This window comes from Amyelois transitella, chromosome 28 (assembly GCF_032362555.1).
Source record: "Amyelois transitella isolate CPQ chromosome 28, ilAmyTran1.1, whole genome shotgun sequence".
In the NCBI taxonomy this organism is placed as follows: domain Eukaryota; kingdom Metazoa; phylum Arthropoda; class Insecta; order Lepidoptera; family Pyralidae; genus Amyelois; species Amyelois transitella.
This window is the reverse complement of record NC_083531.1, coordinates 5,417,781-5,443,959: the sequence shown is the minus strand read 5'-3', so window position 1 is coordinate 5,443,959 and position 26,179 is coordinate 5,417,781. Positions and strand designations below refer to the sequence as shown.

Here is a 26,179-nt window from a genome sequence, read left to right as displayed (position 1 = left end):
CTATATAACATCGCGCTGCAACTATAAGGAGCGAAGAAATAATGGAAGATGTAAAAAGACGGTGAAAATTATTCATCCTTGAGGGCTTAAAACTAACAGACTAACTCAACAATACATACATACATACCATCACGCCTGTTTCCCGTTGGGGTAGGCAGAGACTAGGGAATTCCACTTGCTACGATCCTTACAGACCTCTCCCGCTTCCTCTACACTCATTACTGTTTTCATGCATATATTTCAACTCAACAATTCTATGTTATATAATACTTAAGTACTTTACTTATATGTATAGATAAAAGTTCCTTCCAGATTATGCCCTGGCCGGAATTCGAACCCGGGACCACCGATATCACACGCAAGCGCGCTACCGCTGCGCCATAACGTAGACATTAAAATAATTTATAGAGGCTACAATACTACTAGCTACAATAAAATCCACAGGCTACAACTAATAAAACAATAAACAATCTTTTATTATTTTTTATTATTGATGTTAAAAATTATCTTATTCAAAGGTTTATAAGGAATTTTTTTAATAACTTCATTACCAAACTTATCATAATTTAATGATGCATTTATGTTTGTGAGAACCTCCTTTTCTGTAGAAGTGAAATCTACAATTTCTACATCATTCATCTTAACAAGTTTTGAAAGGTCATCAATTTTATCACTTTTGTCATTAAAATCAGTTAAATTTGGTTTATTAACACTAAAACTGTTTTTATTGTTAACATTTCTAACTTTACTACAACTAGGCTTATTATTAGTAAAATTTCTATCATTAAAATTAGACTCATTAATTTCATTAAACTCTTCAGTTATTTCATTAATGATAGGTACAGGTTGCATCTTATTATTTTTTCTTTTCTTTTTACATACAATTATCGTATTTTCTTCACCCATATTCATAGTTCTTTTATTTTCTTCATTATTCTCAATTACTGTATCAAATTCTTTGTTTTCAGATTTCTTTTCAATAACCTCTGCATCTAAATTCCTTAATCTAAATAAGACATCTTGTCGTCTTTTAAATATCTTCCGTCTCGCTTCATCAATACTTTCGAATTCGGGAGCGTAACATACATGCAATGAGCCACCGTAAAAGTTCTTCGCGTCAACCATACGCTTAGCTACACGTGCGGACTGTATTCGTTCGTATTTAGCATGGTATGTTTCAGTGAAAATCTCTGCTGGATGATCATTAGTTATGTTAAACTGTAGAAGTTTGCCGAACCTTGCAAATAGTGACTTCACCTCTTGCCGCAGGTTTAGCGATGGTACTCCAAAAATTAGAAGGTGGTTAGATTCATTGTTGATGGTGTATACCTGTAAGTGTATATTTAATGTTTTAAAAGCATAGCAATGTTACTTTTTACATAATTTTCTAACAGGTCAGTATATATATATCATAACATGGAGAGTTTCTTATAGGTATGCAGCTTATACACAAAGATTGTTTAAAACGCTTAGAAATAATAAGTCCTTTACCTTTACAGCGGTTAATTTCCTCCCTTGGCGATATGGGAGGCGCGTTGTACACAGCTCTTGTTGCTCGTGATGAGGTAAAACTACTTTTTCCTTACAACTATCGGACATTATATCTATTTTGGAAGACTTTAAAATTAGTGATTTTGTTGATTTCGATGTGTTAACGTTTATTTGTTCCAAAAAAAAATTAAACAAACAAAACAAAAATAATCTGAGAAAATGTCAAGAAATCTCTGCAAAAAATCGAGAAATCAATAGTTAATAATTGACATTTAATGTCACTTTGACGTTGACATCAAATGAAATGATGTCAGATACGACTTCTTTTCATCGTGAAGCAAAACAAATATTCATATGCGGCCTGACATCTGAAGTTCTTTTATATCCTCGCTGTGTAACGTAAAAATAACCAAGTACCCATGTATGTGGAATATTCAGCGGAAATACCGAAAAAATTTCCTACAGCATTCTTTATTTTTATTTTTTCCATCGTCAAAAGATTTTTTTAATATCTTAGACAATATGTTTGTCATGTATTTAAGAAAAAACTCTTTCGATAATGATTACCTTTTATGTTTAAACTGTGTAGCTGGATCATAAATTATTTATAATTTAGTCGTACATACCTTAAATAGTGGCAGCATGAGGGATTTAATAAAACAACTACATTTTTGTAAACATAAATATATTTCTTGTCTCTACAATTTTAAATCTTCAATTCAAAATAAGCACTTATTTAAAAAAAAAACTTGACAATGCTCGAATCGCGCGCGAAGACGCCCACGGCCAAAATTAGACTAGCTGTTTTCATATCCCTCAGTCTTCATATCATTTAGACCAAGCTCTTCATTTTGTTCGTATGTGCGCTCGTATCTCGTAATTTTGACACCTGAAACAGAAGTAAATTGATTTTTAATTAGTTTACAAGTGTGGTAACAATATATACGTATTGTTATATTCATAATTAATATGCAGCGATTGATAGCATACGCATTGTAAATTTATATAAAACTGTTTTTCAATAGGGTGACGAGTCAGTCCGCCGCAAACCTCCTTTCAGATCGTTCCGTGTATTTTATCAATTTTCTTTAAAACATCGAGTGTGTGTAGTGAATAAATCATTTTCTTTTCTTAGCAGTATATTTGTGTTTTTTTAAAGGACCCACGGATCTCCATACTTACAGTACGCATACATATAATCACGTCTTTATTCTATCATTAAGCGGTTTGTGAGGTTGATAGTTTGTTACCGCTTCTTCAGCACTGACGCCTTGGAAGCGGCAGCAAACTTAGTTTTAAGTAATTTATTTGACGTCAAACAATGTTGTTAAACCATACGTTTTGACAATACATACATACATATATATGGTCACGTCTATATCCCTTGCGGGGTAGACAGAGCTAATATTCTTAAAAAGACTGAAAGGCCACGTTCAGCTGTTTGGTTTAACGATAGAATTGAGATTCAAATAGTGACAGGTTGCTAGCGCATCGCCTAAAAAAGAAATCCAAGTTTGTAAGCGTATCCCTTAGTCGCCTTTTACTTTTCTATTGGTGCCGGGAACCACACGGTAACATGACAATTATTAAGCTATATGAAGTATCCTATAATAATGAATAAAAATTTTGAATTTGATATGTCAGACTTCAGTCAGTCAGTTGTGTGTAAAGATAGATATACTCTTACCATCGTCAGGCGTTGACGGATCTTCGGCCAAGCTCTGAACATAAGAATTCCCGGCGGGGTCGTCCAACACTAGAGTCACTGCGCGCTCACCGTCCAACACTTCGTTCAGTTTCGCAATGAACCTGCAGCAATGGGTTTGATCAGTAATTTTTGTTATGGTCATTATTTTATTTATTCGTGTCATGTAGGTACGAAGTAAAACAACGGCGGATGGAACGAGACTATTTATTATTAAGTTACCCTCACCTTAATACGTAACAATTCGTACATACATTCATACATATAATCATGTCTATATTCCTTGCGGGGTAGACAGAGCCGACAGTCTTGAAAAGACTGATAAGTCACATTCAGCTATTTGGCTTAATGATAGGATTGAGATTCAAATAGTGACAGCCCATCGCCTAAAAAAGAATTCCAAGTTTGTAAGCCTATCCCTTGGTCGCCTTTTACGACATCCATAGGAAAGAGATGGAGTGGTCCTATTGTTTGTGTACTGGTGCCGAGAACCACACGGCATTTTATGTATGCATGTATGTATGTATGTATGTATGTTTGTATATATGTACAGTTGTTAAACCATACGACAATTATTAAGCGATATAATAATATCCTATAATAATGAATAAAAAATTTTGAATTTTTGTACATATGTATGTAGGTACATATATATGTATGCACGTACATATGTATATATATATAAAAACAATCTCAAAGCGCTCTCTCACCGGTCCAAACTGCCCCTGGCCATGGCGGGGGCGTCGCCGCACAGCTCCGGCGACCCCGCCAGCTGGTCGGCGGTGGCCCTGAGGAGCCCCTCCGCGGTGGAGAACCGCCCGCCCAGCGCGCGCCCGCCCACCTCCAGCTCCAGCTCGGGTATTGACATCGTACACGTTTCTGACTAGAAGTTAACCCTTCTTTGCATGATGATGGAAATTTCAATGATAACATTTAGTGAAGAAAAAAAGGTACTCAAAAACTGTAAACTTGTTGTTGCTGGCAACTTTATAAATGACTATTGCGTACAACAAAACCCTAGTACCAGTCTACTAGAAGAAGAATTACAATAAAAAAAAAAAGAAAGGTCACTTCGGTGTAAATTTCCCAAATGTAAAGGCTTATTCCTCAATTTCGTGTAATCAATGTGGAGTTAATTTGTGCTTGAATAAAAATAATAATTGTTTATTAAATTATCATTTAGAATAAAGGAGAATAAGTAAACAATATCTTTTGACTTATTTAGTACTGAGCTATATACATATGTAACAATGCATAATGATGTAAATTTTCATCACTGTTTTTTAAATAATTCAAATTCTAATTTATACTAGGATTTTTTAAATATTTTTCCTTTAATCTAGAGCATTAATTACATCAACCTGATTTATTTTTAAAAAATAGGAAAAATCATGCAATTAATGGTTAATCACTACATACGTAGTATAAAACAAAGTCGCGTAGCGTACGCAAAAATAAATGATGCCCAAAATAACAATTCCACGCGGACGAAGTCGCGGGCACAGCTAGTATCACTACCTACATAGTATAAAACAAAGTCGCTATTTCAGTCTGTTTGTATGTATGCTTAAATCTTTAAAATTACGCAACGGATTTTGATGCGGTTTTTTGTAACAGGTAGAGTGATTCAAGAGGAGGTTTTTATGTATATTTTTTTCCGAATTTTGCAAACGTGCGAAGCCGGGGCGGGTCGCTAGTAGAATATAATAGAATAGATTTATTTTCAAAATTGGATACAAGGTATCACTTATACATACATACATATTTGGTCACGTCTATATCCCTTGCGGGGTAGACAGGGCAAATAGTCTTGAAAAGACTGAAAGGCCACGTTCAGCTATTTGGCTTTATGATAGAAATGAGAATTATCTTACATAGAATTGATATAGAATAGAATAGATTTATTTTTAAAATTGGATACAAGGTATCACTTATACATACATACATTTCCAAACAGATACAAAATGTATAACACAAACGGAACTGTTATATACATACATACATATTCGGTCACGTCTATATCCCTTACAGGATAGCCAGAGCAAATAGTCTTGAAAAGACTGAAAGGCCACGTTCCATTTGGCTTAATGATAGAATTGAGATTCAAATAGTGACAGGTTGCTAGCGCATCGCCTGAAAAAGAATCCCGAGTTTGTAAGCCTATATCCCTTAGTCGCCTTTTACGACATCCATGGGAAAGAGATGGAGTTATTATAAATATTTCTGCACTTAGGCACATCTGTTTAAAAATTATAAACTGAAACAGTTCCGTTTGTGTTTAACATTGTATTTGTTTGGAGTGCTAAATAAATAAATAAAAACATATGTAAAGTGTGTATATATGTATGTATGTATGTATGTATTTATATAACACATTACCTTGAGTATATCTCTGGAGAAATCTTCCTTACCCGCGACGCGAACCTCGAACTTAACACCTTTATCTTCTATACCGCCTCCCGATTTCACCTAGACGGGTAAAAAAAAAATAAGATTTTGGTTGACTGGAAGAAATCCCATTGGGGATAAGTCCGCCATTGTACATATTCTTCTAAATCCAATAACTGTTTTGTAATTTGTTATATTTATTTTTATGTGCAATAAAGAGTTTACAAACAAACAAGATATTACAACTAGCTGAACGTGGCCATTCAGTCTTTTCAAGACTGTTGGCTCTGTCTACCCCGCAAGGGATATAGACGTGACCATGTGTATGTATGTATGTATTACAACTAGCGGTGAGGATGCGACCGGGACTAAAGCCAGGAGGTAGAAGAAGCTAGATTTATGGTCTTTGAAGTGCCGTGTGGTTCCCGGCACCAATAAAAAAAGAAAAGGATCACATCATCTCTTTCCCATGGATGTCGTAAAAGGCGACTAAGGGACAGGCTTATAAACTTGGGATTCTCGTTTTAGGCGATGCGCTAGCAACCTGTCACTATTTGAATCTCAATTCTATCGTTGAGCCAAACAGCTGAACGTGGCCTATCAGTCTTTTCAAGACTATTGGCTCTGTCTACATCGCAAGGGTGACCATATGTATGTATGTATAATTAACAGAGATCGGAATAGGTAGATTGATTTAATTATACACACCTCATTAGTCCTATGTCCACATGCATCACAATTGGTCGCCATTATGACCACTTCTTTGAAATGAGGAATGTCTGTGGGAAAAAAAACACGTTTATTAAACATTTATTTCAACATGAAAACTTAATTATTTCGACAGTTAGTATATATTGACACTGGCTTTTCGCCGCACCTTCGTTCGCGCGAATTTAACGCCACCTACAAAAAGTTACGAATTTAACGCCACCTACAAAGAGCGAAGAATTTATCGCTACCTACAATAAGATTTGTCATTTCGAAGTAGCGCTTTTCAAAGATTTGTTATTATGAAGTAGCATTTTTCGAAGATTTGTCTTTACGAAGTAGCATTTTTCAAAGATTTATCATTTCGAAGTAGCATTTTTCAAGTATTTGTCATTTCAAAGTAGCACGTTTCAGAGATTTGTCATTTCGAAGTAGCATTTTTTTTAAGATTTATCATTTCAAAGTAGCATTTTTCAAAGATTCATCATTTCGAAGTAGCAATTTTCAAAGATTTATCATTTCGAAGTAGCATTTTTCAAAGATTTGTCATTTTGCAGTAGCGTTTTACAAAGATTTATCATTCCGAAGTAGCATTTTTCAAAGATTTATCATTTCAAAGTAGCATTCTTTTTAAAGATGTGTATTTACGAAGTAGCGTTTTTTCAAAGATTTGTCTTGTCGATATACTAGAATAGAATATAATAATTTTCAAAATTGGACACAAGGTATCACTTATTGACGTCACACAACTTAAATCTAATTATAACTACTACCGCTTCCGAAGCGCGTGTGTAGAAGAAGCGGCGGAACAAACTGCACTGCAGCATTTTCATCGGACGTCAATTTACAAATATACATAGATCTGTTAAATCTAAATCGTGGACGTATGCACATTGTCTACATTAAAAAACATGAATGAATGTAGAACTGATTATGTCAATACTAACGCGTGAGCTTCATGTTGGTATCGGCCGGAGCGTTGCAGTCGGGGCAGTTGGTGTTGAAGCTCATCACCTCGTCTCTCTCCAGTTGGTCGTAACATCCCGTTTCCGGATCCGCCGGCGGCAGGAGGGGCTCGTCTGACACCTGGAGGGGAGATATCATACATAAACACACGCCTCTTTCCCGGAGGGGTAGACAGATAGTACCTCTTTTCACTTGCCACGATCTCTGCATATTTCTATATACTTATATTTTTTTCAATTTATTATATAATATATGTATAGTGCCGTGTGGTTCCCCGGCACCGGTACAAAAAAGAATAGGACCACTCGCATCTCTTTCCCCTTGGATGTCGTAAAAGGCGATTAAGGGATGGGCTTACAAACATGGGATTCTTTTTTTAGGCGGTGTGCTGGCAACCTGTCACTATTTGAATCTCAATTCTATCAGTAAGCCAAACAGCTGAACGTGGCCTATCAGTCTTTTCAAGATTAATTTTTTTACAATTCAGATGTACATGTTTTTTTATAATGTCGCCGGGAACCACCCGGCTCTTACTTTTTTATAACACAATTAAAAATCAAGTCATTTAAATTTAAATTTTTTATGCATTAATAGGATACTGCACATCGCTTCATAATTGTCACATCTTTTGGTTTAACAACATTGGTTGACGTCAAATAAATTACTCAAAACTAAGTTCACTGTCGCTTCTGAAGCGTCAGTGCTGAAGATACGGTAACAAACCGCACTGCAGCATTTTCATAGGACGTCAATTTACAAATACACATCTCTTAAATCTTAAACGTGGACACATTGTCTACATTAAAAAAAAAAACATGAACGAATGTAGAACTAAATTATATATCAATACGAAGCGGTAACAAACTGCATACATACAAACATACATATGGTCACGTCTATATCCCTTGCGGGGCAGACAGAGCCGACAGACTTGAAAACACTTGGCCACGTTCAGCTATTTGGCTAACAAACTGCACTGCAGCATTCACTTCGACACCGTCAACTGCACATTCGAATTAGAATGGAATAGAATAGATTTATTTTCAAAATTAGATACAAGGTATCACTTATTGACGTCACATCACTTAAATCTAATTATAACTACTACCGCTTCCAAAGCGCATGTGTAGAAGAAGCTGCGGAACAAACTGCACTGCAGCATTTTCATCGGACGTCAATTTACAAATACAGATCTCTTAAATCTTAATCGCGGACGAATACACATTGTCTACATTTAAAAAACATGAATGAATGTAGAACTAAATTATATATCGATACGTAGCTGTAACAAACTGCATACATACATACGGCCACGTCTATATCCCTTGCGGGGCAGACAGAGCCAACAGACTTGAAAACACTTGGCCACGTTCAGCTAAAGTTCAAAAGTACCCGAAACCGCCGAGCTTGTATGAAGAGAGTTATGAATGTGGATGAAGCGAAGGAAGTATGCAGAGATCGTGGCAAGTGGAAAGAGGTAGTCTCTGCCTACCCCTCCGGGAAAGAGGCGTGATTTTATGTATGTATGTACGTTCAGCTATTTGGCTAACAAACTGCACTGCAGCATTCACATCGACGCTGTCGACTGCACATTCAAATTCTATAGTCTTACCTCATCCCTGGTGAATATTCCTAGTGTATGATCCTCATCTTTGCTCCTCTTGAACTCTGTCCTGTCGCAGCGTGGATCCTTGCGGGGCGCTTCGGGATTCTCCACGAAGCAGTTGCCTGGAGCGGACGGATGGTGAAAAAAAAAAAAAACGGCCAAGCCCGAGTCGGCCTCGCGCACAAAAGGACATTTACATTTATTTATTTTTTTCTTTTTTAACATTTACATGTATCTACATACATATATTTTATGAAACTTTGTAAAGATGGAAATCAAATATCCTATATATAGTATGTATATCCAAATATATATAATCACGTCTATGTCCCTTGCGGGGTAGACAGAGCCAAGAATCTTGAAATTGATTGAAAGGCTCGCTCAGCTGCATGACTTCATAATGGAATTGAGTTTCAAATAGTGACAGGTCGCTTGCCCAACGCCCAAAAGCAGATTCCCATGTTTATAAGGGATATGCTTAGTCACCTTTTACGACATCCACGGGAAAGAGATGGAGTTGTTCTATTCTTCTATTTTTATAATGGTGCCGGGAACCACACGGCACTATAACAGTAGTTCCTAATTCAAATTCAAATTTTTTTTTCAAATTCAAATTCAAAATTCGAAATCAAAATTAAAAAAAAATTCACAAATTCAAAATTTTTAGTCATTACTATAGGATACTATATATCGCTCAATAATTGTCAATACGTATGGTTTAGCAACATTGGTTGACGTCAAATAAATTACTTAAAAACTAAGTTTACTGCCGCTTCCAAGGCGTCAGTGCAGAAGAAGCGGTAACAAACTGCACTGCAGCATTTTCTTCAACAACGTCAACTTCACAATATTAATTAAACATAGAATAGAATGTGGACGAGACAATACATTGTTCAGATTTATATATTTATGTGATTTAATATTGAAAAAAGAAAAATATATATATATTTTATGGATTGCCAATTTTAAAAAAATGTATGTAATGAGATGATGATAAACATAAATCACCACTCACCCGTGATATCATCAAGCAACAGCGTCCACCTCGTGTCCAGACTCCTCAGACCTTGGAGCCTCTCCACGTACCCCTCGATCTGAACAGCCGCCTCAGGATCCTGTTCCCGCCTGCTGTCTTGATCCTGGGTGAGACCGGCTATCACCCGGCTGATTATGCCTTCCACTGTGGTCACTTCTGTTAGAAAGATAGTCACGTCTATATACCTTGCGGGGTGGACAGAGGCGAACAGTCTTAAAAAGACTGATAGGCCGCGTTCAGCTGTATGGCTTAATAATAGTGAAGAAGAAGCGGTGATAAACTGCACTGCAGCATTTTCTTCTCTTATTAAAGCTACAATAATAGATTTTTTTTAAATCTTTCTACGTAAGGTTGACTGAAAGAGATTGCATTAGCGATAATTCCGTCTTTGTACCATCTCTGTCTGTTTTGTGATGTTTTGTATGTTTTACTCTTATGGTGCAATAGAGAGTTTTATCTACCTACTAGCTGTCCCGGCAAACATTGTTTTGGCATATAAAAACTTTCTACTTAAAAAAAAAATATTAAGTGTGTACAACCCTTATCACTAAGGGGTATGAAAAATTGATGTCGACCGATTCTCAGATCTATTCAATACGTTGACAAAATTTCATGAGAATCAGTCAAGCCATTTCGTAGAGGAGTACGGGAATGAACATAGTGACACGAGAATTTTATACATGTACTAGCTGTGCCCGCGACTTCGTCCGCGTGGAATAGTTATTTTGGGCACCATTGAAGCCCTCAAGGATGGATAATTTTCCCCGTTTTTTTTTCACATTTTCCATTATTTTTTTGCTCGGTATAGTTGCAGCGTGATATTATACAGCCTAAAGCCTTCCTCGATAAATGGTCTATTCAACACAAAAAAATAATTTTTCAATTTGAACCAGTGGTTCCTGAGATTAGCGCGTTCAAACAAACAAACTCTTCAGCTTTATAATCACTACATAGTATAAAACAAAGTCGCTATTTTAGTCTGTTTGTCTGTATGCTTAAATCTTAGAAAATTACGCAACGGATTTTGATGCGGTTTTTTGTAACAGGTAGAGTGATTCAAGAGGAAGGTTTTTATGTATAATTTTTTCCGAAATTTGCACCCGTGCGAAGCCGGGGCGGGTCGCTAGTATAAGTATATATAAGATTTTTTATTTATATATTTATGTACAACAAGAAAAATTAGCAAAAAAAAACTTAAAATAAAGAGAAATTCAGAACAAGGGCACTACTTATTTCTAGAGAAATTTCTTCCAGCAGGCCCACGACAGGAAAGTGTAAAGAAAGGCATTGGCTTGTATACATACCTAATTTTATTATATAAACTTATTGATATTAATAGACCTAAAACATATTATCATAAAGTTATAAATATCAAATAAATAAACATACAAGATCTACATAGGTACCTCCTTTCTGACTCTGCGCGGGTATTTCCAAATCGATTTCTGGTATCTTGACGCACGTGTAGTCACTCTTCACCACTTGCCGGTTCAAGTCGGCCTGCTGTTCCACTCTGAGTTTCCATCTGGAATGATACATACATACATATAATCACGTCTGTATCCCTTGCGGGGTAGACAGAGCCAACAGTCTTGTAAGACTGATAGGCCACATTCAGCTGTTTAGCTTTAAGATGGAATTGAGATTCAAATAGTGACAGGTTGTTAGCCCATCGCCTAAAAGAAGAATCCCAAGTTTATAAGCCTACCCCTTAGTCGCCTTTTACGACATCCATGGGAAAGAGATGGAGTGGTCCAATTCTTTTTTCTATTGGTGCCGGGAACCAATCTGGAATGATTGTACAATATATTTTTGTCATACATACATTGACGGCCTCTGTGGCGCAACGGTAGTGCGCTTGACTGCATCACGGTAGGTCGTGGTTTCGAATCCCGGCCGGGGCATGATGAGGAATGAACTTCCTCTGGGTCTTGGATGTTTATCTATGTAAGTATTTATTATAAAACACAGTATCGTTGAGTTAGTATCTCGTAACACAAGTCTCGAACTTACTTTCGAGACTCACTCAATCTGTCTAATTTGTCCCATATATATGTATTTATTTAATATACATATTGTTACGTCTATATCCCTTATGGGTGGATAGAGTCAACAGCCTTGAAAAGACTGATAGGCCTAGTTGAGCTGTATTGCTTTACGACAGAATTGAGATTCAAATAGTGACATGTTGCTAGCCCATCACCCAAAGAAGATTCCCAAGTTCATAAGCCTATTCCTTAGTCGCTTCTCACGACATCCATGCGAAAGATATGAAGTTGTTCTAATTTAGTGCCGTGTGGTTCCCGGCACCAATACAAAAAAGAATGGGTCCACTCCATCTCTTTCCCATGGATGTCGTAAAAGGAGACTAAGGGATAGGCTTACATACTTGGGATTCTTTTTTAGGCGATGGGCTAGCAACCTGTCTCTATTTGAATCTCAATTCTATCTTAAAGCCAAACAGCCTAACGTGGGCTATCAGTCTTTACAAGACTGTTGGCTCTTTCTACCCCGCAAGGGATATAGACGTTATGTTAAAGTGCTGGAAACCGCAAGGCAGTGCCTATTACCTGACTCCCATCTCGGCGAAGGCGCCACCCGGTTGTATCTCATTGTTCTCGTAACCGCACTCCTCGCACGAGAACGACATGATGACCACGTTCTTATAGTACGGGATACGTGTCAGCAGCAGACGTGTTGTACCCTGAAAGATACAACACCGCATATTATAACGTCCTAAATATTTTCTATGTCTGTATGTATGCTGTGATCTCTTAAAGTTGCGGGCAGGTTTCGTACCTTTTTCAAATATATACATACATATAATTGAGTCTAAACTTTGGCCAAATGATAGAATGAATGCTGTGCTGTGGTTTATCAGTCTTTTGAAGACTGTTAAACCACCAGATTGACGGCTCTGTCTACCCCGCAAGAGATATAGACGTGATTATATGTATGTACGTAAAAGACAACACTCAAAACAGAATCACTTATTTCCCTCCTGTGATGTTAATATATCACGTCTTTATCCCTTGCGGGATAGACAGAGCCGTCAATCTCGAATAGATCGTTAAGGAGCCAGTTGAATGACTTAACAATTGAATGGAGATTCAGATTAGTGATAGCGATATCGTAGGAGGCGATTATAGGATAAAGGCACTAACTAGTCCAATAACATTTCCCAAGGAGTGGTGGTTAGTGTGACGGTAAAGAGTAAGACATAGGTCAAAATTACTCAATATTTTAGGTTATCTTACAAATTTTTGTCGTATAATATTTTATTGAGTTGTAAAAGATTAATACTGCACTATACAGTGCAACTATTGAGTTTAAAATTACATTTGAAACATTTCGTGATGTAAATTACGGAGAAAATTTGAAGATAAACAATTTGTTTTTCCAGAAGAATCCAGCTGTTTACTCACATTCGCGTGACAATTCATACATAGGGACTCTATTTCTGTGACCTCCGGGTCCGGATCGTCAGCAGACAGGTCCCTGAAGACAGGCTTCTGGTCTACGGAACACATTTTCAGAGATTTCACAAGATTTTTCAACACAACACAAAACAAGTCGAAAATGCAATCAATCGCAAATTCGCAATTGGTCAGTGTTGCCAACTGTGAATTGAAGAAGGCGCAAAATCGGACCCAATAGGCACTAGATAGCCACAAACAAGCGCAATTTCATCGAGTGAAATTATCCGTCACGCTAATATTTCTAATTAACAAGGTACAATAAAACTATCTTCAATTACTTTTTTTGGCTCGTCTATAAAAAAAACCCCAAGATTGCATTGTACTTCTAGGGACTAAGATCCAAACTTTGGGCGTTAACGCTAAAGTCCTCAAAAAGGCGCCAGATTTCCGCTGAATGCACTAAGTTGACAACACTGAAAAAGGTAAAATGTCAATGTCAAACAGATGACAGGCAGCCCAGGCAGCTCAACGTTTCATTCAATCAACATTTAACCAATTTTAAAAAGGACGATTGTGAAAATAATGTTCTGTGCTATGGATTTTAAAGAACGGATTCTAAGCTTACAGATATAATAACTGAAGAAGTCCTACTTTTGAGATTTGCGATACTTTTAAATGTTTCTTGTATTTTTTGCAAACAATCCCTTTCAGTTTCATGTAGGTATGTCATGTCAATAATAGAATAAGCTAGTCTTAGATTCTCCTGTGATTTCTATAATAGCAAATGTTTGTTACTAAATCACTCTATGTATATTTGCAGGCAAATTAAATTCAAATTCTTCTTCAGCATATATTCGTCCGCACCTTAGTTATGCCGACATGGTTTTTTATATCGTCAGAAAAGCGGGCTAATGGGTCGGCCAGTATTCATGTTTCCAGCTCTTCATCACCATTCTAGGACGGATTTCCTCCACCGACCGTTTCCGCGTCTGCACAGATGACCGGCCGACGAAATTCACATTAATTTTGTGAGAAATTGAAAAATCTCAGATTTCGATTGTTTTGTGACGTTCTTTAGAAAGTAACCATAATAATATAAACAGATAAAAGCTTTGTGTTATGGAAAAAATTACCTTAAAAAAAGAAAAAAGTATGGAGGGAGTAAGCAGTTTATGCATGTTGTCTCTGTCTACCCCGCAAGGGTTATAGACGTGATTATATGTATCTAATAGCTGATCAGAAGAAAACATATTTTTTTGCTACACCTTTTGTGAACCCTTATCAAAAAATAAGTGAGGTTTATGTAATACCTTGGCCGTGACATTCCGTTTAATGTAGGTAAACTTTAATAATGCTGTCACTTACTAAATACGTGAATGATCTAAGAAAACAACCTTGTTCAAATCATTTAAGATTCGGATTCAGAATTCTCAGTTTTTCTCTGAAGATTTAATATTGTTATTTTTGCAAATTCATGTCATTCATTCATGTTTATATTCCTTGTGAGTTAGACAAAGTCAACAGTCTTGAAAAGACTGATAGGCCACGTGCAGCTCTTTGGCTTAATGATAGAATTGAGATTCAAATAGGGACAGGTTGCTAGCCAATAGCCTAAAAGAGGAATCCCAAGTTTATAAGCATACGACATCCATGAAAGAGACGGATGATCTAAGTCTTGTCGGTGACGGAAAACGTCGTGAGGAAACCTACACATCTATGTAGTTTTGATTCCCATGGAAAGGTTGCAGAGGACGGAGACGCTTCATGTAAAAAACTTGATTTACCCTAGAATCATTGTCATAGACTACACATAGGTCTTGTGAAGTGAATTACATACTCCGCACTCAGAGGTGGTAACGTCAAGAAGAAGATGTGTATGTCTGTGTGGACACAGGGAACATAAATCGAAGGTCGCGAAATAAACTTATAGCCCCGTTTCAACAACATGATGTCATGTTGACCTTCAGGTCCATTACGTCATGGCGATATTTTAGTAATTTTGGTCGGCCTCTGTGTTTTACCCGCCCGAATTTGGTAGGCCAATCAATTCAGCGAAGTTGCTAGTGTGGAAATTATTATGCACTTTCGGTAATTTCTATTGACGTTTCTGTGAAAATCTTTTATCAATAAAATGGTGGAATCAATGAAGTAAATTAAAACAATCTACTTTTGTCGTTTATTTTAAATTAGATTCAATCATCCATCTAGCTTCCATGTTGATCTAGCGGCGAACAGACATAAAATAGAGTGTTGTAGCTGCTTCTTTTCCCGCTCAGACTTTGAAAGTCAATCAATGAAAAGAATCTCACTCCCATTACTATGCCAAAATAAAGCCAAAGTAAAGTATTATGACTTTTGGCATTATTTATCCATTACGAGATAGGCAGATCCCGTAATGGATAAATATATATATGTAAAAACCATTTTGTTGTATTCTTTGGTATATATTTGTACATTGTGTACTATAGAATTTTATGTAATTATTATTTTTCGCAAACTGGCAACATTAATGATTGTTGACACTTTTGAATTTAGCCGGTTAATGTCTCGCGTAGCTTCCCGCTTTATTTCTATTCCTATTGGTTTTGAAATAGTCAAAGCAAGTTTGTGAAACTGTGATCATACAAAAGCAAATAATTATTTTTAAATCGTAGATTACAAATACAAGTTACTCTAAGTAATTAAGTGAATGTTACGTGTGTTTTTCTAAGGATTTTAAACACAAGTAAGTAACTTTTGATCTCTATTTTTTATCATTAAACTGAATATAATTAATAAGCATGTAGTTTGGTATCTTATCCTGGCAATAACGTTGAAATAGAAATATTTGGGTAATTCTTCTTGACCTCTCTCGTAAAAAATGGGTTATGATTTCTGGATGTTCGGTGCATAACGACAACATGAAAGAATGTGAGTTTGACATGCGGTAAAAATAATTTGATAAATTCAACATTCAATCAACTTTAAGAAAGCAAAAGTTCTCAATTAAGTGGTTTATTCGACCATTTATGAACAGTTTTGATGATTAGTTTTTACAAGCTGTCGTCCGCGACCTCGTCCGCATTATATATCTTGAAAAATTTTAAGCAACGTCTAAGCCGTATTACTGCGAAGTTTCATGGAAATCCGTTCACTAGTTATTGCGTTAAAGAGTTACAAACACACATCCACACATCACACTCTCGCATGAGAAATACGGAATAAAAAGTACTACCTACTATGTTAATCCAGTTAATCTATTTGTGTACCAAATTTCATTAAATTCCGTCCAGCAGATTTTGCGTGAAATTGTATAATTGTTGTTAGAGGTAAAAGTGTTTAATCCCTTAGTCGCCTACGCCATCCACGAACAGAATATGACCATCCAATGCGAGTGATCCTGAATTATTTAGTTCCGGATACTTTACGGCACGTATTGACAAACATTAGAGTTATTCCCGGTCCCGTGCTCGTGCCGTGTGGTTCCCGGCACCAATAAAAAAAAAGCACCACTCCATCTCGTTCCCATGGATGTCGTTAAAGGCGACTAAGAATAGGCTTATAAACTGTAGACTCTTTTTTTAGACGATGGGCTAGCAATCTGTCACTATTTGAATCTCAATTCTATCATCAAGCCAAACAGCTGAACGTAACCTATCAGAGTTTTCGAGACTGTTAACTCTGTCTAGGGTTGAAAAAAGCGGGAATTTTCCTGTTTTTTACAAAAGTTTCAAGAAAAATAAGAATGAAATATTTCATGTTTTTTATTAATAATAAAACGGAAAAATATGAACGAAACGGAAAAATACGATAGGAAAAGTATTGATTTCCTTACAATATGCATCATTGCTTTAAAAATTGGTAATTAAACGTGTTTTTTCAATCGTTTTTTTTTTATTTTTCGAAATAAACGACGAAAATCTCAATAAAACTGTTTCTTCCCCAAGGTTTTATTCTGATATATTTCAATGTAACAAACCAATAAAACGGTAAAAAACGAAAAAACGTTTCTTTCACCGAAAAAAAAAAATTCTTCCTTTCGGAATTTTCAACGCTAGCTCTGTCTACCCTGCAAAGGACGTAGATAGACGTGATTATATGTATGTATGTATGTATTAGTGTTATAGGTAGGTTACCTACCTATATTATTTTCATTCAGATTCACAGCCAAAGATGTTCTCAAAATGAAATATGTAAATATTACGAAAGCGTAACGCGGTGACATCATCACTAATTTCTGATTTAAGGGCACTTACACACTTGCGATTTTTATATTTTTGCCGTCATAATTAAAAAAGCTATGACCTATTAATCCTTCTAATATTACATACATACACATAATCACGTCTATATCAATGATATAATTGAGATTCATGTAGTGACAGGTTGCTAGCCCGTCGCCTAAAAGAGGAATGCCAAGTTTACAAGCCTATCCCTTAGTCGCCATTTACGACATCTTTGGGTAAGAGATGGAGTAATCCTATTCTTTTTTTTTATTTGTACCGGGAACCACTATAATAATCTTGTTGTACCTACTCATCTTTATGCAAATAAAAATTTAAATTTGAATATTTGGATGTGTCTTCTATTCTAAACAACCAAATCGTATATAGTACTACTACTGTTTAAAAGAAAAGTATTTTAATAGTGTGTGTGATGTCGCTCTTAAGATAAAAAGGCGCGAACTAAGTGCCTATATTATAAACTCACGAATCAGACACGATGAGTTATAGATTATGTCAAACAGATGTAACTAAGTTATATTTTTTAAACACGTCAATAATATTGTATGCACCAACGTAAAAAGGTTGCATACCTTCGAATAAACAAAATGACAGAGCATAGAGATGCATTGAGAACGCTTCACATTACCTCATAAAATGAGAATTTAAAAGGTACATAGTTATCAATATTTTAATTAAAATAATTTAAAGGCTTAGAAATCGAAAAAAATAGTATGTAGAAGTCCAGTGGTGCTTACCTTGCTAAAGATGTTTTGTTATAAAAGAATTTAAAAAAAAAGGCAACGCTACGAGCGGCCATGATTGACTCCGAAACCCGCGAATTCCAATTTTGAAAGATGACATAATTTAAGGCCAAGTCGTTCTAAAACTCATATATATTTTGACAATGTACCGAATCGTGCAAAATATTAATTCTTACCTATTATTATCATTTACGTAATCATAATATGACCTCGGAATTCGCTTATTTATTTAGATTCAACGATATCTACATTATACAATAAATTTAAGTGCCTTCTACTAGTTAAATAGATAAATATTTTTTTGTTATGATTTACTACCATACAATATATATATATATATATACATATATTTAACCGCGGAAAAAATCAACCACCTTCGATATTTATGTAGGTATATATATTACTATTGCTAGCGACTTTATCCGCGTGGTTACTTTCAAGGGTATAAATTAATTTTAAAATGCATTTTTAAACAAATATATGGACTGTTATGTATCTATACTCTGTGGCGCAGGGGTAGTACGGTTGTATGTGACATCGGAGGTCCCGGGTTCGAATCATCCCGGCCAGGGCACGATGAGAAACGAACCTTCTCTGATTGACCTGGGTTTTGGATGTTTATCTTTACACTAATATTTTATCGATGAGTTAATATCTCGTGACACAATTTTCGAACTGACGTCGGGGCTAACTCAATCTGTGTAATCTGTCCCATATATTTATTATTTCTCCGTCAGTGTGATGTTATATAGCCTAAATCCTTCCTCGATAAATGGTCTATTCAACAGAAAAATAATTTTTCAATACAAACCATTAGTTCCTGAGATTAGCGCGTTCAAACAAACATACACACTCTTCAGCTTTGTAATATTAGTATAGATTCAACTAATTTCTTACAGAAAATGGGCAAAGACGACAAAGAAGAGACCGGCTTCGGATTCAAGGACAGGGCGAAGGCCGAGGACACCCTGAGGCTACTGGAGCAGCACGACATGAACTATAGACGGTTGACCGTAACGGGGCTTCTGAGGAGGGCCAAGAGAGTCTTAACCAGTGAGTAGTCGAGTGAATCCTAACTAATATGATAAATACGAAAATGAGTTTGTTTGTTTGTTTGTAAACTCTTTATTGCACATAAAAAATAAATATGACAAATTACAAAACAGTGAGTTTTATTATATATAGTTATGAGTTTGTTTGTTTGTTATCTACTGAACTAACGTATGTACGTATGGTCACGTCTATATCCCTTGCGGGGTAGACCCAACAGTCTTGAAGAGACTAATAGGCCACGTTCAGCTATTTGGCTTAAAGAAAGAATTGAGATTTAATTAGTGACATGTAGCTAGACCATTGCCTAAAAAAAGAATCCCAAGTTCGAAAGCCTATCCCTTAGTCGCCTTTTGCGACATCCATGGGTAAGAGATGGAGTGGTCCCATTCTTTTTGTATTTGTGCCGGGAATCGCACGCCATTACGTTACGTTACGTGCTCGTTTAATACATGTATTATTTAGACGGCCTCTGTGGCGCAGCGGTAGTACGCACTGTCTGTGACACCGGAGGTCCCGGGTTTAAATCCCGACCAGGGCATGAGGAGAAAAGAACTTTCTCTGATTGGCCTGGGTCTTGGATGTTTATCTATATAAGTATTTATTATAAAATATAGTATCGTTGAGTTAGTATCTCGTAACACAAGTCTCGAACTTACTTCGAGGCTAACTCAATCAGTGTAATTTGTCCCGTATATATTTATTTATGTTACCAGTGACGAAGGCGGAAGACAAAATAAAGAATATAAAAGAAGCCATGGAGGTATTCGAGAACTGGCTGGCCGACCTCAACAAGGACAAGACTGACAAAGACGAGAAGAGAACGGAGAAGAAGGAGACTAAAGTTGAAAAGAATGGTGATGACAAGGTGAGGAATATTTGTTATTACGAGTATCATCCATCATGTCTTGTGCCGTGTGGTTCTCGGCACTAATAGAAAAAAAGAATAGGACCACTCCATCATCCATGGATGTCGTAAAAGGCGACTAAGGAAAAGGCTTATAAAATTGGGATTCTTCATTTAAGGCTAGCAACCCGTCACTAGTCACTATTTGAATCTCAATTCTATCATTAAGACTGTTGGCTCTGTCTACCCCGCAAGGGATATAGACGTGACTACATATATATGTACATGTGTGTGTGTATAGGAATCGAGTTCCGACGAGGAAATGGAGGAGAGACCGGCCAAGAGGGACCTCCCAGCGGACAAGGTCCCGAACCTCGGGTTCAAAGATGTGGACGCCGCTCGGAACACTCTCAAGGAGCTGGAGGGGAGGGACCCAGATTATCAGCAGTTAGCTGTCAAGGGACTGATCGGGAGTGCTAAGAGGGTGCTCACTTGTGAGTACATGTTCCAGTTCAAATTCAATATTTCTTTTTTATTACTAGGGGCCGCCCGCGACTTCGTCCGCGTGGATTCGATCACGCGGGAACTCCGGGATTAAAAGTACTTACTTTATTTAGGTATGTAGGTAGCTGAAGACCCAGGATAACATATATGTTATCCTGAGTCTTCAGCTACCTACATAACAAATTTCATCGTAATCGGTTCAGTAGTTTTTGCGTGAGAGAGTAACAAACATCCATACTGACATCCTGACATACTCACAAATGTCACTTAAAAATTGTCATGTCTTTTTGTTTTCACAACATTGATTGACGAATTGAATAAATGAATAGAATAGATTTATTTTTTAAATTGGACACAAGGTATCACTTATTGACGTCTCATCACTTTAACTACTTAATTACTTGAAACTTAGTTCACTGCCGCTTCCGAAGCGTGAGTGCAGAAGAAGCGTTAACAAACTGCACTGCAACATTTTCTTCAATAACGTCAACTTCATACATACATACATACATACATACATACATACAATCACGCCTCTTTCCCGGAGGGGTAGGCAGAGACTACCTCTTTCCACTTGCCACGATCTCTGCATACTTCTTTCGCTTCGTCCACATTCATAACTCTCTTCATACAAGCTCGGCGGTTTCGGGTACTTTTGACCTGACCCTTTACCAGGACGTCCTTAATTTGATCAAGATACGTTCGTCTAGGTCTTCCCACTCCGACCTTTCCCTCCACACTCTCCTTGTATATCTGCTTAGTCAACCTGCTTTCATTCATCCTCTCCACATGACCGAACCATCTTAACATACCCTTTTCTATTCCTGTAACTACATCTTCTTTCACATCACAACATTCCCTTATCACGCTGTTCCTTATCCTGTCACTCAATTTCACACCCATCATACTCCTTAACGCTCTCATTTCCACTGCATTTATTCTGCTTTCATGCTTCTTTTGCCATACCCAACTTTCACTCCCATACATTAATGTCGGGACCAACACGCCCCTGTGCACAGCCAGTCGAGCCTTTTTGGATAGTTTCTGACTGCTCATAAAGGCATGCAAAGCTCCATTCACCATGTTCCCCGCGTTCACTCTCCTTTCAATATCACTATCATACTTGCCATCTGATGTAAACTTTGATCCTAGATATACAAACTCTTTCACTTGCTCCACTTTTTCTCCTCCAATCAAAATATTACATGCTGTCATTTCTTTCTCCATTTCAAAAACCAGTGTTTTAGTTTTACTTACGTTCACTTTCATTCCTTTCTCTTTTAAAGCTTCATGCATACAGTTTACCATCTCCTGTAACTCCTCCGCTGATGACGCCAGTATAACCTGATCGTCGGCATAGAGCAGACATTTGACGAGTAACTCATTCATCCTTAATCCACTTTTAGACTCTTTCAAATCTGTCAAACAGCTATCCATAAATAGGTTGAACAGCCACGGTGACGCAACACATCCTTGCCTAACGCCTTTCTCAATCTTAAACCACTCAGTGTGCGCTCCGTTTATCCTGACACAAGCACTCGAATCCTCATATAAGGATTTCAGTGCTCGTATTAAGAGACTGCTCACCCCATGCATAGAAAGTGCTGACCACAATTCATTCCTCTCAACTCTGTCATAGGCCTTTTCCAGATCTACGAATGTGCAATAGACTTTTTGACTCTTGGCCAAAAACTTTTCGGCTATGCACCGCAAGGAAAAGACCTGATCAGTACATCCCATTCCCTTTCGAAATCCCGCTTGAGCATCCCATATTTTGTCATCAGTTTCATTCCTGACTCTATTAATCAATACCTTAGCATACAATTTGCCGACGACGCTAAGCAGGCTTATACCACGATAATTTTTGCAGTCCAGCTGTGACCCTTTTCCTTTGTAAAGTGGCACGATAACAGCCTTACACCAATCTTTTGGTACTCGGCCGCTTCTCCAACACAAATTGAAAAGGCAGTACAACTGACTAGCTACTACGCCTTTTCCTGCTTTAAGCATCTCGACCGACACTCTATCACACCCAGCAGCCTTTCCCGCTTTCATACTCTTAAGTGCTTCCACAATTTCGAACATTTCAATTTCGCCTTCCATCTCATTCTCTTTTTCTTCGCTATAGCAGAAATCTTTCTTATTTCCTTCCTTTTTTTCAAATAAACTTTCAAAATAGTCCTTCCATATCTTTAGTACACATTCTTCTCCTTTCACAACGCTACCATCCTGGCATCTGATCCTAGTCAGCTCTCTGGTTATAGTATTTCCTCGGGCTGACCTTACGGATTTCCAGAATACTTTCAGATTTGACTGAAAGTCTTCTGATAGCCTTTTATCAAAATCCTCTTTATACTCTTCTTTCTTTCTAATCACAGCTTTCTTAACCAAATCTTTCATTTTCTTATATTCCTTACGTGCTTCATTCACATCTTCATCTATAACCTCTTGCATTCTTAAGTTAGCTTTTGCTGCTAACTCAACTTCATATAACATAAAATCGCGTCTATATCCCTTGCTGGGTAGACAGAGCCAAAAGTTGAACGTATCCTCTGTCTTTCAAGGTTCTGTCTTCCCCACAACGGATATAGACGTGATTATATGAAACGAAATGATGTGCCGTGTGGTTCCCGACACCAATAGAAAAAAGAATAGGACCACTCCATCTCTCTCCCATGGATGTCGTAAAAAGCGATTAAGGGGTAGGCTTATAAACTTGGGATTCTGCTTTTAGGCGATGCGCCAGCAACCTGTCACTATTTGACTCTCAATTCTATCTTAAAGCCAAATAGCTGAACGTGGCCTATCAGTCTTTACAAGACTGTTGGCTCTGTTTACCCCGCAAGGGATATAGACGTGATTATATGTACCTATGTATGTATGTATGAAATGAATTTTTCCCAAATAGGCACAAGAGATGAAACGAAGCTGTCGAACATTAAGGAAGCCATATCTGTCCTGGAGAAGTTTCTGGATGACTTCGACTCATTACATCTGAGCAAGCAGAACAATCCTTACTTATCTCTGGGCATCGTCAGAACAGCTGCTAAATTAGCCGGAGACAATGTAACTGATCAGCAGGTATGTGCCACTTATATCTTTTTCTCTTACAGGGTAGACAGAGCTAAAAAGTTTAAATGATACAGAGAAGTGAGGGATGTTACCGATATTGTCTTATATATTAAATTCTCGTGTCACAATGCTCGTTCGCGTACTTCTCCGAAACGGCTCGACCGATTCTCATGAAATTTTGTGAGACTGAAGAGCATAATTCAGCTGTATAGCTTAATGATGGAATTACATACATACATAAAATCACGCCTCTTTCCCGGAGGTGTAGGCAGAGACTACATCTCACCTCTTGCCACGATCTCTGCATACTTCCTTCGCTTCATCCACATTCATAACTCTCTTCATGCAAGCTCGGCGGTTTCGGGCACTCTTGAACTGACCCTTAATGATGGAATTTAGATTAAAAAAGTGACAGGTTACTAGCCCATCGCCTAAAAGATGAATCCCAAGTTTAATTATTACTCTATCCCTTAATTCACTTTTACAATGTGCACGGGGAACGAAGCAGCTAGCACACACTGTGTTTTTTATTAGTTAAAACAGACGATCATGAAAGCTTGCGCTTGATAAATGTTAGCCAATAACCTTAGTCGCTTTTTACGACATCCATGAGAAAAAGATGAGGTGGTCCTGTATCAAAGTGCTATAAGACAAAGATTAATATTTTATAGGACATCGGCGTTTCAATTTTGATATAATTGTGAATAAGATCTCAGAAAGGTCAAAAGTGCCCGAAACCGCCGAGCTTGCATGAAGAGAGTCATGAATGTGGATGAAGCGAAGGAAGTGTGCAGAGATCGTGGCAAGTGGAAAGACATAGTCTCTGCCTTCCCCTCCGGGAAAGAGGCGTGATTTTATGTATTATATATGTATGTATCTCAGAAACTTTTGGCCCGCGAACTTTATAAAATTTATATTATTTTACAGAAATCCTTCATAGCGGCGTACGCGTCCGTGAACGGCGAGTACAAGCGCCTGCGCACGGTGAAGGCGGAGGGCAGCGACAAGACATGGGACATCGTTAGGAACTCTGTTCTCAAGGAGTTGAAAGAGAAAGTGAGGAAATTACATACATACATACATAAAATCACGCCTCTTTCCCGGAGGGGTAGGCAGAGACTACCTCTTTCCACTTGCCACGATCTCTGCATACTTCCTTCGCGTCATCCACATTCAGGAAATTCGCGTGTATTTTTCTTGTCTTAATCCCTTACGGGGTAGACATAGCTAAAATTCACGAAAAAATTTATCGTCTGACTTGATTGTGGTCAAGTTCAGCTGTTTGACTTAATGATAGAATTGTGATTCAAATCTGACAGGTTGCCAACCCATCGCCTAAAAGAAGATTCCCAAGTTTAAAAGCCTATCCCTTAGTCGCCTTTTACGACATCCATGGGAAATAGATGGAATGGTCCTTATATATTTTTTTTTATATTTATGCTGAGAAATACACGGCATTAAAAAATAAAATAAAAATAATGTTGTTGTTATTTTCTTTTTTAAGCACGCCGAAGCGAAACTATTCAGTGAGAAAGATGAACCGACTTCTGAACATCTGCAACTACTGCTCTGGGCGTACTCACCCGAGCAGGCCAAGGTGAAGAAGGTTGTATCTGAAACTAAGGAAGAGAAGAATGAAGGGGAAAGCAGAAAACGTAGAAGCAGCGCCAGAGATGAAGAATCTAGCAAGAAGAAGAAAGAGTGATGTTTACTTAAATAAATGTTTTTGAAAAGTTACGAGTTTGTTTTTTTTTTATTTTTTTTGTACATACATACATATATAATCACGTATATATCCCTTGAGCGGTTACCATAACCAACAGTCTCGAAAAGACTGGAAGACCACGTTCACCTGTATGGCTTCATGAATTAAAATTCAAATAGTGACAGGTTGCTAGCCCATCGTCTACAAGAGAAATCCCAAGACTATAAACCTATCACTTAGTCGCTTTTTACGATATGCAAGGGAAGATATGGACTGGTCCTTAGCGTTTTTCTTTAAGTGCTAGCTATAGGTATTTATTAATGTACACACAATGAAAACACGTGAAAATTAAATTATAGTTTGTTTTGAATTTAACGTAGAGTATGAAAATTTTACAAACTTTATTATTACTTAGTTGAAATCTCAATATTTCTGTACATTCAAACATAATATGCATGCGCTTCTCTTTATAAAATAAAATTTTTTCGTAGGTATTTTTAAACTTACCCGCCCGACTTCGCACGGGTGGCATTTATACCTTTATCTTGAATCGCTCTTAGTATTCATTACAAAAAGATTTAAAGATCTAAGTCTACATAGAGACAGACAAGGGAAGCGACTATGCTGTAAAGCAAAGTCGTTTTGTATTGATAACATGCCGAAATGCCTTCTTTCTGCTACTAAATTATACGGGAAAGTCTGGTCAAAGTGTAACA

General features: G+C 37.2%; 3 protein-coding genes across 4 annotated transcripts in view; 1 reads left to right on the top strand and 2 right to left on the bottom strand.

The window, feature by feature from the left end:
- Positions 1-102: 102 nt before the first annotated feature.
- LOC106142740 (RNA-binding protein 48) lies at positions 103-1,717 on the bottom strand. The gene is made up of 2 exons (XM_013344611.2): positions 1,492-1,717; positions 103-1,329 (listed from the first exon to the last, which is right to left on the bottom strand). The coding sequence occupies exons 1-2, from the start codon at positions 1,597-1,599 to the stop codon at positions 478-480; spliced, it is 960 nt and encodes a 319-aa protein (XP_013200065.2). The 5' UTR covers positions 1,600-1,717; the 3' UTR covers positions 103-477.
- A 498-nt stretch (positions 1,718-2,215) lies between these two features.
- The window catches only part of LOC106142729 (zinc finger protein ZPR1), a 247,391-nt gene continuing 223,427 nt past the window's right edge, over positions 2,216-26,179 (bottom strand). Inside the window, exons 2-12 of one of the 2 annotated variants that reach the window (XM_060952202.1) lie at positions 13,326-13,476; positions 12,471-12,604; positions 11,307-11,425; positions 9,880-10,056; positions 8,871-8,986; positions 7,240-7,378; positions 6,293-6,363; positions 5,576-5,665; positions 3,907-4,079; positions 3,179-3,300; positions 2,216-2,380 (exon numbers count right to left, since the gene is read on the bottom strand). In XM_060952202.1, coding sequence (XP_060808185.1) covers positions 2,289-2,380; positions 3,179-3,300; positions 3,907-4,079; positions 5,576-5,665; positions 6,293-6,363; positions 7,240-7,378; positions 8,871-8,986; positions 9,880-10,056; positions 11,307-11,425; positions 12,471-12,604; positions 13,326-13,430 — 1,338 coding nt within the window. In that variant the 5' untranslated portion in view covers positions 13,431-13,476 and the 3' untranslated portion in view covers positions 2,216-2,288. Of the gene's footprint in view, positions 2,381-3,178; positions 3,301-3,906; positions 4,080-5,575; positions 5,666-6,292; positions 6,364-7,239; positions 7,379-8,870; positions 8,987-9,879; positions 10,057-11,306; positions 11,426-12,470; positions 12,605-13,325; positions 13,508-26,179 lie in introns of those variants that run through there. The other variant, XM_060952201.1, reaches the window with a different exon arrangement.
- Positions 15,856-25,495, top strand: LOC106142738 (uncharacterized). Its single transcript, XM_013344609.2, has 7 exons — positions 15,856-16,044; positions 19,185-19,338; positions 20,052-20,203; positions 20,484-20,676; positions 23,595-23,767; positions 24,686-24,814; positions 25,263-25,495. The coding sequence occupies exons 2-7, from the start codon at positions 19,188-19,190 to the stop codon at positions 25,461-25,463; spliced, it is 999 nt and encodes a 332-aa protein (XP_013200063.2). The 5' UTR covers positions 15,856-16,044; positions 19,185-19,187; the 3' UTR covers positions 25,464-25,495.

Bases quoted from the DNA above. Each gene is read 5' to 3' on its own strand.
- LOC106142740 (XM_013344611.2), bottom strand. From the start codon at position 1,599: ATGTCCGATAGTTGTAAGGAAAAAGTAGTTTTACCTCATCACGAGCAA. The intron at 1,330-1,491 runs GTAAAGGACTTA...ATACACTTACAG, and splicing joins GGAAATTAACCGCTGTAAAG to GTATACACCATCAACAATGA.
- LOC106142738 (XM_013344609.2), top strand. From the start codon at position 19,188: ATGGGCAAAGACGACAAAGAAGAGACCGGCTTCGGATTCAAGGACAGG. The intron at 19,339-20,051 runs GTGAGTAGTCGA...TTATGTTACCAG, and splicing joins GGCCAAGAGAGTCTTAACCA to TGACGAAGGCGGAAGACAAA. The intron at 23,768-24,685 runs GTATGTGCCACT...ATTATTTTACAG, and splicing joins ACAATGTAACTGATCAGCAG to AAATCCTTCATAGCGGCGTA.